Genomic DNA, 21,484 nt, shown 5'->3' on the forward strand with positions numbered 1-21,484 from the left:
CACCAAGATCAGCATTTTAATGAAAGGATGAAAATCTAATTGCAATGATAACACCTCTCTCTATTAACTTCACGTAAGGTCATTGAATAATATAAACGTTTCACGGTCGAAGGCTGACACCGACTCCCTTGAACATTAAATATAAATCCACAAAATCATTCTTCTACGACTGAGAGCCTATCTCACACCAGGAGACATGAGACGATCTATGTTCTCAATCAATAACAATAGCTCGACTTATTAAAGACGGCAGCCAAAAAGGTACACTGCACTCCACAACAGAGAACCAGAAAAATGATTTTCAGCATGAGTATAAATCCTGTTGAATTTCTCAAGGCTCTCTTGACAGTGCAGAGGAGTATTATATTTCTATTAATAAGAACCAATTGCTTTATAGATCATCATAAGTTGAAGTGTGTGAAGATTTCATATTTTTTGCCAGACTGTTTCTGCCAGCGGATACAGAAACTGTGTGAAAGATGCACCTAAGCACAGTCGGCATTTATTCCACTATCTATTGTTTCAGGTCAAATTCTGTGGTTTTCCTGTAGTCTCCAATTTCCCCTATGCCACCACGAAAATCAAGGCCTAGTCAAAGTTTAGTTCCATTGCAGTATATGCTCTAATTACCTGTGCGTGTGCACTCGTGTGCATATATATACATAATGTGTGTGTGTGTATGTGTGTGAACTCCGTTAAACAGTGTTAGATTCTATTAAGTACAAATAATTATATTAAGTCCAAACAAACACTCAAACAGAAGATTGGTTGTTGCTTTTCCTTTGTTTTCAGTGCTCATTTAAAGTTGCTATTTGTGATATTTTGCTGTTTTCAGGGCTCATTTAAAGTCACTATTTGTAATATTTTGCTGTTTTCAGGGCTTATTTAAAGTCGCTATTTGGGATATTTTGGCTTTCTGAAAGCAAGACATGAATAGTAAATATCAGCAGCGGTTGCTAAATTTGCTAAATGGTACAGTAATGACTGAAACAAAATTAAGAGCTCAGGCCTTCCCATTGTCCAAACCTCTGCATTCAAAAAACATATGAGCCAGATTGGCTGGATTTTACTGGACAACTCCGACTCTTGAATGAATGTCGAAATTCACAGCACAAGATTTCGACCGAGGGCGGTAACGAATGGCAGATCCTGCCAAACATGCGCTGTATCTACTAACTCTGTCGCTGAATTAGCACCTTTTAACTGTGCAACACTCTTAACTTCATTACTAAGCACTGTCAGATTGTTATATGAGTGAGATTTGTATCTTTAAAAAAACGGCACCAGTCATTGTCACGCAAAACACTGATCAAATTGTTGGTGTATTCATTTTAAAATAACAGAATTTTGGGAAACCGATAGAAAAAAAATACAACAACAAACCTTTGGAACATTAATATCTTTTCATTTTATTAAGACAAGAACTCTTCATTGTTTTGTAAAAATGTCTATTTATGAACCAATACAAAATGTGTATGGGAATGTGGATCTCTTTTTTTTCTTCATTAATACACATTAACATTGGCCAAGAACAGCAGAGAGACAAAAAGAACCAATCTAAAAACAATGAGTGGTAAACAATCAAACTTCTCGGGAATTGATGGAACTTCCAAAGGCGAAAGTGTGTGGAAACTGACGGTAGTACAGCCACTACGTTTCTGTTCCTGCTTCATTCTAATAAACAGTTTACTCATCCTTTGTGAACTATGTCAACACAAAGCAATACTTAACACATTTTATACAGTGCACCAAATATTAAGAAAAATACATAAAACATGTACAGCTCATATGCAAAATACTTCAGGAATTTTGTCTCTTGTGTACGTGCTTTAATGGTGATGCGCTCTACTTGAGTTTTATGTCTTTGAGAGGTGGGGCCTAGACTTTGCATTCTACCTGAGATGCAGTCACATCAGTCAGCAATGCATGAACCTGAGACAGGACATTAAAAGACAAATCAATTTGGAGAGAGGAGGGGGGGAAAAACTATACCAGATAGAGTGTAATACTCAGTTATCTCCACTTCTGGGGTAACAATGAGGCATTTCACCGAAGGAAATGAACACACAACAACCTAAAACAAACATTCAGCTATCTAGGTCAAATTCATTCTGTACTTCCTGTTAAATTTGAAATCCACCGAAATGCAATTTAGTATCCTTTAGTGTTTTGTACGAGTTCTTTATATCTGAACTTTGTGGCGCAACCAGTTAGATTAGTAACGTTTTGATTACTAAACTTTTTGGGAAAACGTACCTGCCATTCCACCTCACAAAGGTTTAACAGTTGAAATAAAATATCACCGCATTGGCTGTAAGGGAGAAGACAATACTCAGATCTGTTCTTTTTTCTTTTTGGTAAGCACAAATTTTTGAATCCTATTTGAATGGAAACTGCCACGAATCACTGAAGCGAAAGAGTGCTCACTTTTAAATACAAGTCACACAATCTCAATCTAACCAATGGAAGTGACATCAGCTCTGTGAGTCATAAAACAACAATAAGTAGTCCGTTAATAGTTTTATCAGAACATCAGGCGGTAAAACCATCTCACCTTGTCAAACATGCCCCAACTCACATTAAACAGACAGCAGTGTTGTCAGCATACAGTGTTTAACTCAGTGATGTTTCCTTTGTGAGTACAGCATTTCAAATCAACTCCGTTTCAACATAAAAACAGTGGGAGAGGTTTGTACACAAAGTATCTCTGATCATCATCTGCAACCTCCTTTTTGCAGCTTCCCTTTACTCCCACATCCCCCGGAAAGCTAGGAACGACCGGCTCCGCCACCCACACCTATCTGCTCTCTTTAGCAGGGGAAGCAATGTAAGGTGGCTATCAAAATACAGTAGCACGTCTTTGTTCAGCTGTGTGCAATTTGTACTGTTCACCCTGAACATTCAACTTCATTTTGACAGTGATCTGTAAACCCTAAATGCATGACTGAATGACCAAATCCCATGTATGTTCGTGATAAACCAAAGCTATTACTGTGTTGCAATCTAAACCAAACACAGACACATTCCAATCAACTATTCATATGCCAATAAAGCGTTGAATCTTGCAATTTATACAAAACAGTGCCATCACCACAGCCTCACTGCTATATTGGGTAAAGAGGCAGGCCAGCAGTATATTGATTTTAGTTAAAATAATAATCATTTCAATAACACATAATAAGAATAATCACTTTGGGCATTCCTCAATGCTCCCCAGCTGGCACAATAAAACAGGTCCTCGATGCCAGTTAGGCAGGTGACACATAAACCAAAGAAAAGAAGGAAAGAGATGGTTTGTTGCAGGTGTTAAAAAAAAAGCAATAAAATGCATCCAAGCCATCTAAAACTGCGGCATAATGGCAGAGCTATGTACAGTACAGAGCGTGCTAGAAGTGATCCTTTTTCCTCACAACATCCTATTTTCTTAGACACACTATTTGTGTGTGTGTGTGTGTGTGTGTGTGTGTGTGTGTGTGTGTGTTAATGTTAGTGATACTCTCTCCCAACCATTTCCTCTACATGGAGTGACAAAATGTACGATAAATATGATAAAATAAAATCCATAAAGTACTTCCCATATTGTTCTAGTAAGCTTTAAAAATAATTCCTGGTAGAGTGATACATTTGTATTACCATTGGCTTAATTTGCACTAGTTTGTTTCTGTAGGATAACGTAAATGTTGTGCCACTTTCACCATCAGCTTATATGAGGTTGATATTCAGGTTACTATGGTCACAAGGTTGCCACGACATTTGAAAGTGTGATTCATGGTTTGCCAGTAGGAGAAGGTAATATGAGATCGGTGTCTTAATGAAATTACTCTAAACTGTTGAATGACACTCAAGTGACAAATGTAAGAATAATGTGACTGCTGGCAGGCCAACACGAGTACCAGATGGTGTTTTCCTTTTCATCTAGCAGCCTTGTCTATCTGAGGCATCTTGACTGGCTTGTGTGAATCAAAATAAAATCGTTACAATTGTTAAATGCTTGCAGGTAAACTGGATCTCAAATACAACAAAAACATATTCAACAGAAGAAAGAAATAATAATAAAAAGACAATGCCTCTAGTTCAGCACAGTGAGGGGAAACAACATACTACTTTTTCTTTTTCTTTTTTGCTTGTTTCTGAAGAGAAGTTAATGTGTTCAGGTGTGCTGGCATGTCTGTTTTGGAAAAAAAAAAGCAAAAAAAAAAAGCAATGAGACGCCAAATATTTCTTTCACGCTGCAGCTGAATTTGCCCCAAAAGTCAATAAGGACAGAAAATTGCTTTAAATTGTCCTTTACAAACTGACCTTCTGGAGATTATTTTTATGAGGTTGTGTTCAAGAGGGAAGAAGATGCACATGTACATATACTTGTCGCTCACTTAAGTCCTTAAATCTATGATATGATGAGCATTTCATGCATTTTTGGACATGGTCAAAATGTTTTGGGGGAAAAAAACAGTAGCTCGAGACAAATCACAGTATACTGGAAATAGGTTCTTATGAGCTTTCATTCAATATGCAGCAGAGGACGTGTCTGCAGACACGTGTGTGCAGACACATGCACAGATATGAATGAAGTGGCTGTGTAAATTTTTTTTTTTTTACCCTTATGAAAGCCAACAGATTGCCAGCAGATTGATAATAACATGATTGGAAACAGAGGGAAAGGGAGTGGACAATGGGGTTGTGCGAAAGAGGCGTAACATAATTCCAAAATATGAAAAGAAATTCAGAGCAAGGCACAGAATTTTCTGCAAATGGTTGAACTAAACAAAATTCGTACCAGCAGTATAGGGAGGTGTCATATGGTGAAGGTCTCTACAGTAATTTCTGGCAATGTCTGGCACATCCCCCACCCCTGGCCCCAAACGCTTCTCTTCACCCCCACCCCCCCATCCCCAAATTAAAATAACAACATAACAAACCCTTCATTTTCTATCCTTTGTCTTTTTAAAACACAAAACATTCCATCTAGAGCTGCAGACTACTCTAAACACAGCTTAAATCTTGGTTTCCACTAAAACCAGTTTCTCCTCTACTCCTCAATCTGTTCTAACCAAAACCAAAACAATCCCTACCCATCCTCTCCACCCTCTCCCCTCTTCACCCTATCCCCAGTCAAAAAAAAAACCAAAAAAAAAAAACCAGACTGTGTCCCAAAGGGGACACTAAATGTGAGGGGTCCTGTTCTGATCAGATGTAGTATTCTTTCTTTTCATCCGAATTAGTGTGGCCACCCTCTGCATTGATGATGGCCGTGTCTGCGTCTGCTGCATCATCTGCCCCTTTGGCTTCATGTGTGAAGTAGGTACCTGAGGGTGAGGGACAAAGTCAGACAAAAGAGCAAATGCTTCCAAGAGTATGCAGGGAGTCAAAATGGGCCCCTGTACAGCACATTTAAAACCCATTGCCATCCGTTCATCTATGTATTATACAAGATGAGGAAGCAGGATTATTCACATTTTTCATCATGCCATCTCAATTTCCATTCAAAATTTGGCACATGAATTTAAATTCTGTGCAACAACCCCACGGTTAGAGTTGAGTACAGCTCTCACCTTCACATTAACCTTACAAAAGAATAGGGACTAGCAATCCACTCAAAACCTAATTTACAAGATTTTTTTCATGTCGTGGCAGCTTTGGGGCTGATAATGAAGGCAACAGCCAGCAGTGACGGAGAAAAGGGCAAAAACAAATGTTGGAAAATGAAAACAAGACAATTCCCTGAAAATATCAACCTACTACTGATGTCGAGGGTAACAAATGAGTTATCTAGTAGTGTGGTATCAGGGAGAATGTGGTCATTGGATAGCTGGAGGGTATCGCACACATTAATTCAAATAAAAGAGTATTTCCCTAGGGTTAAGTCCATGTTTTAGAGTGAGTTAATTGCAAAATCATTGTTGTCAAAGGACCACAAAAGCCAATTAAGTCACAATACAGGGCCACCCACCTTTGTGTCTTGCAAAGTAGCGCCCTAAGACGATAAGTAGACAGAGCATGGCAAAGACCACCACTGCCACCACTCCTCCGATGACTGCATGGTCCACCGTTCTTGGTGCTCCCTCTCCAGCTCTTGAATCTGAATACACAGGACACACCAATGTTACTGGAGAGAGATGACTGGTTTACAATGCACTGGAGTTCAAACACAACTTTGTATTTTTAAAACAGTAATCTGACAATCAACTCTGGTTGTACAGTTTAATAGCAGTGATGAAATAGGAATAGGACACCCCTTTTATCCAACTCTCATTTACCGGGCCCTCTTTTCTTTAGTGTAATACTCCTGCTTACATCAGGAACTGATTCTGTGGCGTCCTTTAAGTCTAAATCTGAAACACACCTTTTCTCACTGTCTTCTGACTAGCTGTTGGGCCTTATTTGATCCTTATGTTATTATGCCCTTTTGGAAATATCTCAGTCTCAAAGAAAGGTCATTGTAGTTTTTCTAGTTGTCGTTACAACTAAATTCCAAGTGCTGTTGGTGAGAATGTCCCCAACCCAGACCTTTCTGAAAGATTTTGCCACCCTTCTCACCTACTGTCAGTCTATTTGTCTGTCTGTCTATTTGGCTGCATGACTGGCATACATGCATGAGCCCACCTGTTGGATGCCTGGACTTGTACGCTCTCTCTCTCCTCCTCTCATATTTTCTTTTCAGATCTAGAGGTTTTGTTGCTAGCTGCTGTGGAGGGATTGTTGGGATGAGGCTTCTGTCAGTGTTGCATCTTATGTTTCCTACTGGCCCAGGCCTTCAGCCTCTCGAGGACTTCTGTCTGCTTTTGGTTACAACTGATTCTTCACAATTCGAGACAACTCTATGTCTTACTCTGTATTTTCTCTCCATCTGTGTGAGTGTAGTGCCTGGTTTTGTTTCCTGTGTGCATGAGAGCTCTAACTTTTTTTTCCAGGGCTCTGTGGTACTCAGCTGGTGTTGATGCATGGGGCCACACATGCTCTTTGGCAGTGTCTGTGGTTGGTGCCACACGTAGGGTTGGTTGATATTTACAAATCAAATCTCACAATATTTATGACTGAATACCTCAGTATCGATAATGAGACAATATTTTGGGGATGATCATTGGTGCTTTCACTACATGGCCAAGGGTATGTGGAAACCCCTTCTAATTAGTGGGGTTGGCTATTTCAGCCAAACTCATTGCTAACAGGTGCATAAAATCAAGCATGCAAACATGCAATCTCCATAGACAAACACTGGCAGTAGAATGGACTGTACTGAAGAGCTCAGTGACTTTCAGTGTGACACTGTCATAGGACTGTCCAACAACTCAGTTCATAAAATTTCTGCCCTGCTAGAGCTGCCGTGTTCAACTGTAAGTCTGGTATTGTGAAGGGGAAAATGTCTAGCAGCAAAAACAGCTCCCAATCATATATTAATTATATAGAAATTAATTATATATTAATCATTAAGTGCCTCATTGTAAATCTGTTACTACTTGTAGGTATGCAATCGCTGTCAACTTGGCACCTGTTGCATGCCTATCCAGGATACCTCCCTTGATGCTCTAACAGAAATTTCTCCCATTTATTTTGTTTAATTTTAATTCTTTCAATTTTCCCCCTTTTTCTCCCCAATTGTATCTTGCCAATTATCCCCGCTCTTTTTGAGCCGTCCTGGTTGTTGCTCTGTCGATCCGGTGGGCGCCCCGACCGACCGGAGGAGGTGCTAGTGCAGTGACCAGGACAAATACCCACATCCGACTTCCCACCCGCAGACACGGCCAATTGTGTCTGTAGAGACGCCTGACCAAGCCGGAGGTAACACGCGGATTCGAACCGCTGACCCCCATGTTCTCCCATTTTTTTCCTGATAACGTTTTATGTGTTTTTTCTTATCTGAATCAAGGGTTTAAGGATAGGATGTCATATACATTTTTTTTGGTACAACTTTACAATAAGACTACCCTTATAAAGGATTTATAATTAGGTTGAAAACACTTAAATAATGTATAATCACTTAAATCAATAACAATCTTTAATAAACAATTATAAACAAGTTATAACACAGTTTTCATACATCCATGCTGGCTCACTATTGGGCAAGATCAAGTTACTGCTCCACTTTTTATCCATCTATTCTGTTAATTTCAGATATTGCTAGTTGCTAGCTAACTCACCAATGAGATCTGAGGCTTAACAGTACAGATGAATGTAGGCTCACTATTTGGCAAGCAAACAGGTCACGGTTGCCTGTTTTATCTGTGTTATAACAGCTTATAATTTATAAGTGTTCACATCCTAATTAATAAACTAAGTTACACCATTCATAAACCCTTTGTAAGTGTGGTCTTATTGTAAAGTGGTACCATTTTTTCTATTTACATTTGTTAGAGGATGTAATGTGATTGTAAAGCCCTCTGAGACTTGACTGTAAATAAGGGCTATACGAATAAATCTGAGTCGACTTGATCCCACTTCCCACTATCAAGGCTGTCTCAATACAGTTTGCACCCCCACTTCCCTGGATTACCTGTGGTTCACTTAGAAGATACAGTCTAGGAGAGAACTCATAATTACCCTCAATAATGTTTTTTATTCATTAATGGATCTGTCTCCAAAGGCCGGAATTTGTCAACTTTCCCAAACCATGTTAATTAATGTACCATCACCCTGACATTCCAACAATCTGCTATATCATTATAGTAACTAGTTCGAGATTCTCACTTAAATAAATGTCCATTAAGTTACTATCTTTTGCCAAATAAGGCACCACAATGACCATTCATTCTATCGACCACTGATTAAAGCGCTTGCATTTGCAGAAATAAGGAGAAATAAAAACATGTGTCTGTGGTGACATCCTGCCAAAGATTCTAAGTAGGCATGCAACGAATTGAGTTGCCATTAATGGAGGTGGGCCGGGTGGTCTGGGTTCTTGGCCTGCCAGTCCCCTTGCCTGGTCCAGAAGGGAGATATATTGTGCCGGTATGTATGCAAGGGATTATATACCAGGCATTGGTGGACACAAGCTGCACATAGATGCTGATCCATTAAAGCCCGGGGGCTTTGATAGAGGCGTCATGGGTGGAAATTCGGTGTGTGCATGGGGTTATTCAAAACTATCCAGTGGTGGCCATTGACATACAGTACAGGCTGCGGTTAGTTCCTGCCTGTCACAGCCCCTTCTATTAGGCTCGAATTGGCCAGGGTTTAATAAGGTGGTGAGGGAGACAGCAGAGTCACGAAAGCAACAGGCAGGGTGGTGTGAATGGTGAACGGTGTTCAGTAGTGACACGAGCTCTTCCGAGTCAGGCGAGGGGGAGTCGACCATGGCTCCGGTGGTCTGCACAATGTAGGAATTCCCCATTGAGCAGACTCGGGATGACACACTATGCTTTGCCTTTGACCGCGTGATGACCATTGACGGTCAACAGGTACACCTGAATGGCACACTCACTCCTCTATATTTTGTGCTTATTAGAGACCAGTTGTATTGAGTGAGTTGCGACACTCAAACCAGGCAAGAAGCCACTCAATTATTATTGGTACCAAAAGGCTGCCGGGAACTGATCTTCCAGGCAGCCCATCACAACCCCATAGCAGGTCACCTCGGTTAAAATAAAACACTCAACCAAATAATGGCTCGATTTTACTGGCTGGGCATTCACGGCGACGTATGGTGGTGGTGTGTGTCTTGCTGGGAAGTCAACTGGTAAACCTGCCAGCCACCCTAAAAGCACCATTGCGCCCACTACCATTAATTGAGGTTCCATTTGAGTGTATTGGCATGGATCTCATCGGGCCATTAGATCAGAGCACACGGGGATATCGCGTTGTGTTAATCATAATGGATTACACAATGCGCTATCCCGAAGCGGTGCCGTTGTGCAACATCTCAGCTACAAGTGTTGTGCAGGCTGTTTCATGTAATCTCCTGCATCGGAATCCCTAAAAAGAAATTCTGAAAGATCAGGGCACGCACACTTCACGAACTATACGAATTATTGGGCAAAAAATCAATCTGCACAAGTGTGTATCATCCACAAACAGACGTGCTTGTGAAGACATTTAATAAAACACTCAAAACCAGAATTCGTAAGTATATGCATGAGGATAGCCTCAATTGGGATAAATGGCTAGATCCTCTGTTATTTGCAGTGCTGGAGGTGCCCCAGGCCTCCACGAGGTTTTCCCCCTTTGAATTGCTGTTTGGCAGATCACTGAGAGGGGCATTGGACGTGATTAAAGAAAGCTGGGAGAGTGGTCCAAGCACCAGTAAAAATGAAGTACAATACATTCTGGTTCTGAGAGTAAAACTCCATCCACTTAAGCAGGTATCATGGGAAAATTTGCTCCAGGCCCAGGAATGTCAACAGCGCCTGTATAACAGAGGAGTACGACTGCATCAATTTGTACTGGGAGAGTAATTCCTCATATTACTTCCAACATCCGGCTCCAAATTACTTGCCAAGTGGCAAGGGCCCTTTGAGGTTACACGGCGAGTGGGACATGTCAACTATGAGGTTTTGCGCAATGACAGGGGGAGTGCAACACAGACTTACCACCCCAGGCTCCTAAAAGCAAAGAGAGAGGCGGTCCTGGTTTCTCTGGCCAGGGTAGTATCAGAGAGTGATGAGTGGGGCTGGAGGTCCCAAAATCGAACAATCCTGCCTCCCTCCTTTGTGAAAACCATCTCTTGCCCCACCATAAAGCAACGATTGCCGCATTGCAACAGCGCTTTGACTATGTTTCCTCCCCCCTGCCAGGACGCACAAACCTCATATACCACCGCATGGTGACATATACGGGTGTGACGGTGCGCTCACATCTGTACCGACTGTCTGAACTCCAAAAGAAAACTGTGCAGGAAGAAATCAAGGTCATGCTGGAAATGGCTGCAATAAAGGAGTCTAACAATGACTGGTATAGCCCTATCATCCTTGTGTGCAAGTCTAATGGATCTATACAGTTCTGTGTAGTCTACTGTAAGGTGCATGACATGTCAAAGTTTGATACATATACAATGCATGTGGAATGATGAACTCCTGGACTGACTCAGCTCTTCTCGCTTTTTTACGACACTTAAGAAGTCTCCAGAGTCTTAAGAAAAAACAGCTTTCTCTGTGCCAGACAGTTTGTACCAGTCCGTGACAATCATCATACCGGAGGGAACAGTGGATGAGACTTGTTGAGGCATCAGCCGTGCTCCTACGACCTCCATAGGTTACGGAACTGATGATGATGATGATGTGACACTTCTGTTCGGGCTGTTTGGAGCTCCAGCCATATTTCAGCACCTCATGGACCAGGTTCTGTGGCCACACACTGCATTTACTGCCACCTACATGGATGATGTGATCATCCACAGTAGCAGCTTGGACCAGCATATGCGTCAGGTGGTGGCGGTGCTTGAGTCTCTGAGGCAGGCAGGGCTCACAGCCAACCCAAAGAAGTGTGCGGTCGGGTGGTTGGAGGTACGGTATCTGTGGTACCACTTAGGTGGAAGGCTGGTGTACTCCCAGATAGAGAAAACCACAGTGATTGCAGCCAGCCTAAAGCCCGAGACGAAAAAGCAGGTGAGGGCATCCCTGAGACTGGCTGGCTATTATAGATGGTTCATCCCTGCCTTTGTGGAGCTTAAGAATCCCCTGAGCGACCCCACCTGAAAGGCTGCCTCAGAGCTGGTCCAGTAGATTGAGCAGTGCCACTGCTCCATCACAATATGCTCTTCTGGTTCTGTGCATTAAAAACTGCTCTATGTCTTAACAAAGAGTTCACTTAAGTTCTTGTCACAGTTATTCTCCCTTGTAAAGCCTCGCAGTATGTGATTTATTGTTGCGCCTCCAACTGGGTGAGAGTATTCTCCAGCTCAGTTATCCTGCTAAGTCTACTTTTATTAAGATGAGATGAAAATGTGATTGAGGAGTCCCTAATACAGCCCTTTATGGCATCCCATAAGAATCTAGGGTCATCTACTGAGCCTGCATTAAAATCTAGAAAGGTGTTCAGTTTTCCTTTGAAAAAAACATAAACATTTTTATTTTTGAGAAGCGAGACATTGAACTGCCAACGTGGTGCTCTGGAAGGCATGCCCAGGAGTGTGAAATGCACTGAGACAGTACTATAATCTGATAGAGAGTAGGGCTTGATTACAACATTGTGTATCAGAAAAAAGACACAGATGAAGCTAGTATCTAATCTAATCTAGAAAAATTCTGATGTCTTGCCAAGTAAAAAGTATATTGTTTAGATGTGGGATTAAAAGTGCGGAATAGGTATATTAAACTAAGCTGTCAAAAAAAATTCTGAAAATCTATAGATGCACATAGCTGGGAGGACGTGGTGCACTGAACAGATTTATTCAATGTCAAGTTTACAAAAGAATTCATGTCTGCACCAAGAATGAGTGAAAAATCCTGAAGATGTAGTAAGATTGAAGTTAGATTGGGGGAAAACTCTGGTTCATGGTGTGTGTGTGTGTGTGTGTGTGTGTGTGTGTGTGTGTGTGTGTGTGTGTGTGTGTGTATATATATATATATATATAAATACAAAGACGACAGATGCAACAAACGCTCTGTGCCCAAGTGTTGTGGTGGACAAACTAGTTAGTGGTTTCCAAATGACTCCTTGAAAGTGTATGCCAAAAAAGAACGGAACCACATGCAATATGCAATATTTTAAGCTCCAACCTATGCAATCCAGTAAGTGTCCAATTTTATACGAGTATCTCTTTCCACTATCTTTAGGTTTTGACACACCTCCCCCATTGTTTTTCTCAGTAATTGATAGATTTAGATCTTTTTCTCATATTGTCTTTGGTGTAAATGGTACTTTTGAGGGTTGGTTGAATATTATATGCTTAGCACAAAAAGTAAGGAAATTTCTGTTTGGTAGACTATTTCTTTGTTGTAACAATGCTTCTTGGCAATAAATCTTATACCGTTGGAAAGCCTGTTTATTTCCCTTTTTAATGGTGCCACATTTGTAAGGAACATGCATTTGTGGGATGAGCAGCAAAGCTGAGTATGTGGGTTGCGCCCATGAAAAATTTGCCAAATCTTCTCTGCCAATGCCAAACAGCTTATTTTGCTGTTGCTATTGACTCTTGTTTTGAGCTTCTGGTACCCCAGGTGCTGACAATCAGGTGCCTGATATAAGATTTATTGCCAAGAAGCATTGTTACAACAAAGAAATAATCTACCAAACACAAATTTCCTTACTTTTTGAGCTAAGTTTAGTATGATAACATCAAGCCTTGGCTCATGGTCAAACCCAAGTTTTTTTTAAGAATGTCAGAGGGCAATTTGAGGTGCATGGAGACCAGAACCCTATAGTAAATGTCTTAACTATAAATATAGTCAACAGGAGGATCTAGATAGATTGAGCTCCTAAATGCCTTTACCCACCTATATTTTCCACAGAAATTAAGTTTTATTAAGACACAACTGAGTTTAGTCATGTATATTTTAGGGACATACTCTGGCCATTGTTGTTAATCAAAGCACTGGCTCTAGACCTGGAGCTGGTTTCTGGGAGCCAGAGAGATGCAGCCCACTGCTCCTAAGTTAGGAAGGGTTAAATGCAGAGTACAAATTCTGGGTGTGTGTAAAAAAAAATGTACTTGGCTAATTGCAATAGTGCAGGAATGTCGCTCCATACACCAGATTTAAAACTGCAGTATACTGCGAAATACAAAGAGATTTACCTGGCAGTGATGGGCTTAATTATCATTGCGTAAACTCGTTTGGCAAGACCTTGAATGTCACAGACATTCATTCAATGTAAAAGTCCCACATTCTAGCTTTAAATAAAATAAAATATCATGTGTCTTGACAGGCCGCCAGGCCATAAGCCCTGTGATGGCCTGGCGGCATGTCCAGGGTGTCTCCCCACCTGCTGCCCAATGACTACTGGAATAGGCTCCAGCATCCCCGCGACCCTGAGAGCAGGATAAGCGGCACAGATAATGGATGGATGGATCATGTGTTTTAGAAAACCTCCAATGCCATTTGGAATACAAATGGGGTGGTATTGAAGGAGTTTTCTACATCACATATTTTTTCTAATAGTGGGTCAACTCCTCTTTTTTCGGGGGGAATTAATTTACTTAGGTATTTAATATCCTTTGTTGTCCATTAGAATGACCAAGCTTCAAATAAAGTCTGTGGGCAGAATGTAAGGGGTAGAGCTTCAAATTTTTACAAGTTAATTTTTTTTGTCTGGACAGCTTTAAAAAGTGATCTACTGAATCGAAATGCTGGGATAGAAATTGCCAGGTAGGAGGCAAAGCACAAAATATTGTCCATGTATTACATTATTCATGTACTGAATCAACTGTTTTTACTGGGAAGTTTGGGTTGCTATGTTTAGCCACTGCTAAGAGTTCAGGAGGCAAACAAAAAAGCCATAGGGACAGGCCAGACCCTTTACCTCTACCGAATACAAAATAGAGGAAATATATTCATTAGTCTGAACTGTTGTCTCTGGATGCTTGTAGAATTTCCCACTTTGTAAAAGCCTTACCCAATCCATAAGCCTGCAATGTAAGAAATAAGTGTCTCCACTCAACTTGGTGAAATACCTTTTTGATGTTGAGGTAAATTGCGGTGACAGGTGAGTGAGATTTTTGATTTGCCCACATAATATATAAAAGCATACCGTTAAAATCTGCTGCTGACTGTTCTTTTTGTATGAATCGCCAAAGCGTAATTCTTATTACTGGATAAACACAAGAGACCAAATTACTATATAAGAATTTCTGTTGTTGCCTTAAGGTAGGCATGATGGATGGAAGGGGCCTACATCATTCAGATGATTATCTTTGTCATCTAGTAGTGATGAACCTGGTTCAACATAATCCTCGTTCCATTTTTCAAATAATGGGCCTCATTTAAAATTGTTTGCAGTTGCACTGTATTTATTCAAGTTTTCATGAAGTAGGTTTGTTTTTGAAAAATATACCGTTTTACTAACAGATTAATAAATGAGGCCCTGTGACGTGTTACTTTTTGACCAAATGAGTAAAATGTGACTGTAACCCACATGATTACATGTACCCTGTGATGTATGTAAGTTCCACTAGTAGCCTCTAGGAGGCACACGAGCTACAGAGTTTAAACCATAAAAACAACCGTCAACAAGAGAATGAATCTGACGGGAGAAAGACTGGAAGAGAAGAGAAATACGGATATTTTGAAATACGGACAACTTTGACTATGGATACTTGAATTATCGATAATTGAACTACGGATATTTGAACTACGGACATTTGAACTATGACATAAAGATCCCTCCCACGAAGCTTCCTTGGTGAGCCGCTAGCCAAAGCTAAAAGTAAACAGCTTTCTGTGTTCCATGTAATCATAGCCATTTACGTAGGATATCTTTATTTTATCCAGACAGATGATCTCCTGTTGAAGGAAGAAGGAAGACTCTCGTCTCTTGTGTTTTGTACGCTGCTGGAATCCTGACTGGTTTTTTTTAGTACCCCGAACAACCCCCCCTTGCTACACCTTTTGGAACCCTTGGATACCCCCTTTGGATTGCCCCCATCATTGCCCTGGATTTGGATTCATCATCATCGCTCTCTACATTAACTTGCCCCTGTGATTGTGGTAGGATCTGGACATTGCACCTTGCACAGATTGGAAGACTGAATCATTCCCCCTTTTCTTTTCTTTATTATTTTCTTTGAGTGCACTCATACTTTATTTTGGATTATTTTGTTTAATTTATTAGTGTAGAATATGGCTGCATAAGTAATATATTAGAAGGGTATAAAATAGAATATAGATAGATATAGACAATAAATAGAATATTAGGAAGAACTTTTAAAAAGTATAATAGAGTAATATATATATATATATATATATATATATAATATAACACATCTCATTTAGTATTGATATTGAAATAACTTTACTTTGAACTGTTGAAATAAATTGTTTTTTTTATTGTAAACTATACCCACGAGTGTGTGTGTTGTCTTTGGGGTGAGTGCTAGAATCTGGTCTAGAAAAAAACCTACACCAATCTCCACTGAACTTAGACATTAGACTGTAAACCAGGGGTGCCCACTAGGTCGATCGCGATCGACCAGTAGATCGCGAAGGCAGTGCTGGTAGATCTCCACGACATTCGAAAAAACTTTTTTTTTTCCAAGACATTAGCCTATCATCTGTCCTCCATTTGGCATTTGCCTTTTGATTGACGTAAAGGACGGCCAGTCTGCTGTTGCCTAAAACCAAAGATTCTAGAGCGGAACCTAAAACTTTGTTACATTAGGTTACCATAACAACCAGAGCCCTTCTCTAACGTACCTTGAAGTTCACATGCCCACAACGTGAGCTAACGCAGAACTGCATCGAGCTAGCTAGTTCAACTCTCTAAAAAAAACTCTACAAAAAAGTGAAACAAAACAAAAATGAGTGGGGGAGCCGGACCTAGCAAGAAACAAAAAACGTACTGTAGCGAACTGCCGCGGCCGGGAAGCGAACCTGTATCGCCCGCACCGCAGGAGACATCGCTAACCGCTCGACTAAAGGGTCAGACCCGCCATTCAGTGGCCAGCGTGTCATTTTACAGTACCATTTCCATGTGGAATGGGAGGAGGACTTTTTTTCACCATGTCTTATTCCAAATGCGTTTGTCTCATCTGTCAGTCTAGCATTGCTATCCCAAAAAAAGGAAATGTGGAGAGGCACTTTCGAACTGTTCATAAAAACTATGACAATGACTTCCCTCCAAAAAGCGAGCTGAGAAAGAGAAAGGTGAGGGAACTAAAATCGCAGTTAATCATGCAGCAGTCACTTTTCCCGCAGCTGCATTCAAAGGCAAAGGCAGCCACCGAAGCATCTTTACGGGTGAGTCACTCCATCATTAAGCATAAGAAAGCCTTCCAAGATGGAGAGATGATGAAAGAGGCCTTCCTTGAGGCAGCAGATTCGTTGTTTCGGGACTTTAAAAACAAATCAGAAATAATATCTTCAATCAAAGCTCTCCAGTTATCAAGAGATTCCGTCACAAGGCGCTGTGAAGTGATGGGCGATGATTTGACACAGCAGCTTTGGAGGGACATCGTGGACTGCGAGTGTTTCTCGCTACAATTGGACGAGTCTACGGACATAAGTGATATGGCCCAATTGTGCATTTTCATTCGCATGGTGTTTCAAGATATGACCGCAAAAGAGGAGCTGTTAACAATGCTACCCATGAAGGAACACACGCGGGGAGAGGACATTTTTCAAATCTTCAAAAACTTTGTGGATAAAATCCAGCTCCCAGTGTGTAAACTGGTGTCAAACACCACGGACGGTGCGCCTGCTATGGTGGGCCGCTCTAATGGATTTATTGTCAAGCGCAGGGAGGACGATGCTTTCCTGGACTTCCTTAATTACCATTGCATATTACATCAACAAGCATTATGCGCAAAAATGCTAAACATGAAAGAGATCATGGATGTGGCAACCAAACCCGCCTGTTCTCTTCGAGCGAGGTCTCTTCAAAGACGGTTGTTTCGTATACATTTGGAAGAGGCCGACTGTAACTACTCTGACCTCTTGCTACACACTGACGTGAGATGGCTTAGTAGAGGGAGATTCTTGCAGAGATTTCGAGAGCTCTGTCTGGAGATTAAGGAGTTTCTCCTTATCACTAAACATGCGGAACACAAACAACTTAATGACAATCAGTGGCTGCTAGACTTGGCGTTTTTAACTGATTTAACCAACATGTTGAACGAGCTTAATTTAGAGCTGCAAGGAAAAGACAAAAGCACGGTAAACATGATCAGTTCAGTTAACGCTTTCAAACGGAAAATGCAACTTCTGTCCTCAAAGTTGCAGCGCCGTGATTTGGGAAACTTCCAAAACCTCGCAGCAGAGCTGGAGAAGCAAGGGAGGGCGTGTGCGCAACTTGACAGTGCACGCTACACAGAGCAGATTGAAAATGTCCGGTCAGACTTTGACAAATGGTTTCAAGACTTTGCTTTGCTTGAGCCAATCGCTACATTTATGTGCTACCCATCTGGGGAAGATACAGAGGTGGATTCCCTCGCCAAAACAATGGCATCACTGTTTCACCTGAACTCGTCTGCAGGGGAGGATGAGATGCTGACAGTACAGGCTGACATTCAGCTTAAGTCCAGGGCGCATGGAGAGTTTTGGAACTTACTTACAGAGCACAAGTACCCAAACATGAGGAAATGTGCAACCTTCTTGACGGCATTATTCGGCTCTACTTATTTGGGTGAGTCAGCCTTTTCTCACATGAAGATTATCAAGTCCAAATACCGTTCCACCATGACAGATGATCATTTGGAGGCCTGCTTGAGGCTGGCTACCAAAAGCTACTGTCTGAACTATGTAACCCTGTCTGACTCCCTCCAGTGCAGGTCATCATCAGAGTAGAGAGGTAGAGATCACAAATCTATTTAACACAGCTGTAAAGGTTCATGCAGTGATGCAATTTCAACATAGTGTAGTAGCAAGTGCTTGGTATGATTATTAAGGTTCAATATAAATGCAAATCCATTGCAATACTGTATATGTAACACAACATGTATATAAATACACACACTGTATATAAATGTTCATATACTATATGTAAAACATGTAATGGGTACTTTTATTATTATTATTTTAATATGAGTAGATCATTTTGACCTGGTCATTTTAAAAGTAGCTCACGAGTCAAAAAATTGTGGGCACCCCTGCTGTAAACTGTCCCTGCGCAAGCATAGGCCCATTCCCCTGTCGTGCAGGTTACATGACCATGATTTATGAAGTGAAAATGTAAAATGTTTTTAACCCATGGCAACTGCTGCTACTAAGAAAAAAAAATATCAGACATATATTTTGCCTGGCAAGTGTACATTCTAAAGTTTTAGATTAAAATGAGTATATGGCAGGTGGTTAGTCTTTGTTTGGGATAAAGAACACAGAGAGCCTCTGAGGCTCTTAGCTGTAATGATATGTGAACGCTATTGATCAAGTTTAAGGATCCATGACAACTCAAACTTAATAGCCATTTGTGGATGTGATTGGCCCTACACAGCACAAAAGAGGAGCCAATTCTTTTTTAATCAATAGCTCACACTATGCAAGGATGAGACTACTGTTTGGAGTGGTAAAGGTGGAGAAGAGGATTCAGAGAGCAAGACATTAGATAAAGTTAAATACATTTTTTTTTGTTTTAAAGGATTAACAACTGAGACACTGGCCACATGACTGACATACGTATGTAGCCGGCAGTTTTCAGTGTGAGTGCAGGGTTAGATTCATAAAATATCCTCCTCCTCTGGAGCACGTTCATTCATGTTGCAGCAATACCCACTCCATGTTGGTTTCTATTGTGATTGTATATTACCCAATGGCCAATTGTATGTGAGTTGGGCAGATTCTTATCCAGTCAGTAGTGACCACTTTCTGCGAGTCACCCTGTAGCATGCTGTGCACGAGATTAAAAATCTCCTTTGGTGACATTTTCAGGCCAAGTTTATCTAAACCAGTGAAGACACAAGATTGGTCAAGAGGGGACTAAAAACAAATGGAGACAGACTGGACCCCCCCCGGACAGAAACATTTTAAACTTGGAATTGTGTTTTACTTTAACTTCGGTGGTATCTGTTATAAAATGGATTTTCATCAACAGTATAGTGCCCCCTGCCAAAAGGCTAAGACTGTCCAGGGATAGTTCCACGCACATGACAATGAATCCAGCATTGTTCAGTGACCCTACTCATTCACGAAGTGGTGAGCAGACAAGACACAGTTGGAGTGAAAATCCTCATCCAATCCAAAATGTGACCTGTGGGGAGCACTGGAGTCAGCATGGACCAGCGTCCCTTTAAAATACTTTCATTGAGTTCATGACATGATGAACTGAGTGGCTGTTCTGAGGGCAAAAGGTTGTACAGCACAATATAGGACACATACCTTCAATGTTTTGTACACTTATGTCCCTTTTCTACTACATGGTACTGACTGGACTTTTTCATTTTCCATTACTGGAAAGTACCGGCATTTTGGCAACTGTTACCACTTTTCTGGTACCACCTTTGTCAATGTACAAAAAAAAAAAAAAACTGGGGCGGGTACCAAAATCAATGCAGACCAGCTACACTGAGGGGGTGCTGTTACGGTAATGGGAAACGACACTGTGAGTCGAGTCGAGTTAAGCCAGTTCCATGTAGTAGAAAAGGGGCATTAATGTACAAATAATTTTGTCTCTTTAATCTATTCAAACTATGCGAGTGTTGATTCGTGTTATGTATTCAGGGGAGAAAAGCTGATGAAAAGTGATGAGCAACAATAACTGTTTTTTTTTTTGAGAAAGATTTCATATGCACAAATGGCCTACATTACATGTGCATTTTTTGTATCTCTAACCATTCAAGTCACTGTTACACCTATCTTACTATACAACTAATGAGTACAACTGTGTTTCTTTTCAAATAACTATTTTGAAGAGAATAGGGAATTACGATGAAACCAGACGACAAACAGTTGTTTTGCAGTCTTTCCATAAGGAGTCCAGCTACACCCCCCCATCCCACGTTGTAAACTCCAATCTCCTGCACTCATCTCCAGCCTAAATCTGCACTCAAGGGATTTCCTGGCTGGGCTTCAGGAAATGAAGACGGCAGGCCACAATTTATTAGAGGATAACAAAGAGAGAGAGAAACATCATGGACAACAACAATCACTACCCCACTCCCACTCCTTGTGTTACTCAACTTGGAAGGGGACGGGGGGTGGGGTGGGGGTATGCCAAGTGCAGTGCTACCTGCCAAACTCAACAAAACATTACTTGATATACCTAATAGGTTATTTTGACTTGAGATTTTCTTTTTCGGAGCTGGGCAGATTCAATTAAAGTGAGCAGAAATCCTTCTGACATCCAATTCGCTCTTGTCAGGCAGGTAAAGCTGTGATTTAACACTTTCCTATTACAATGTTAATGTGGACTTTGGCTACACGCGTATATTGAAGCTGGCCGTGGGGATGGGGCAGGAGCTGGGTGTAAATGTCAGGGATTTTTCTCAGCCTCCTAGGTTTAAACTTTAATTATTTCTTTGGCATTTTTTTGTGCATTTATTATAAGGAAAATATAGGGTAGAGAGAGGGAAGACATGGAGCAAATGTTTTGAGACTGATTCAAACTCAGGATGCTGCAATTTACCGTCATTAAACATAGAACGCACTTATCTGGTGTCCCGGAATCAAACTTGACCACTTTTAAATCAAATTTATTTCTATCGCTATATCGATCAGCCAAAACATTAAAACCACTGACAGGTAAGTGAATAACACTGATTATCTCATTACAGTGGCATCCGTCAAGGGGTGGGATATATTAGACAGCAAGTGAACAGTCAATTCTTGAAGTTGATGTGTTGGAAGCATGGAAAATGGGCAAGCATAAGGATCTGAGCAACTTTGACAAGGGCCACATTGTGATGGCTAGATGACTGGGTCAGCGCAACTCCAAAACGGCAGGTCTTGAGGGGTGTTCCTGGTATGCA

General features: G+C 41.0%; 1 protein-coding gene across 1 annotated transcript in view; it reads right to left on the reverse strand.

The window, feature by feature from the left end:
* Positions 1-4,897: 4,897 nt before the first annotated feature.
* The window catches only part of cadm1a (cell adhesion molecule 1a), a 560,283-nt gene continuing 543,696 nt past the window's right edge, over positions 4,898-21,484 (reverse strand). Inside the window, exons 9-10 of the mRNA XM_056284957.1 lie at positions 5,951-6,079; positions 4,898-5,306 (exon numbers count right to left, since the gene is read on the reverse strand). Coding sequence (XP_056140932.1) covers positions 5,188-5,306; positions 5,951-6,079 — 248 coding nt within the window. The 3' untranslated portion in view covers positions 4,898-5,187. The remainder of the gene's footprint in view (positions 5,307-5,950; positions 6,080-21,484) is intronic.

Source organism: Lampris incognitus, chromosome 8 (assembly GCF_029633865.1).
Source record: "Lampris incognitus isolate fLamInc1 chromosome 8, fLamInc1.hap2, whole genome shotgun sequence".
In the NCBI taxonomy this organism is placed as follows: Eukaryota; Metazoa; Chordata; class Actinopteri; order Lampriformes; family Lampridae; genus Lampris; species Lampris incognitus.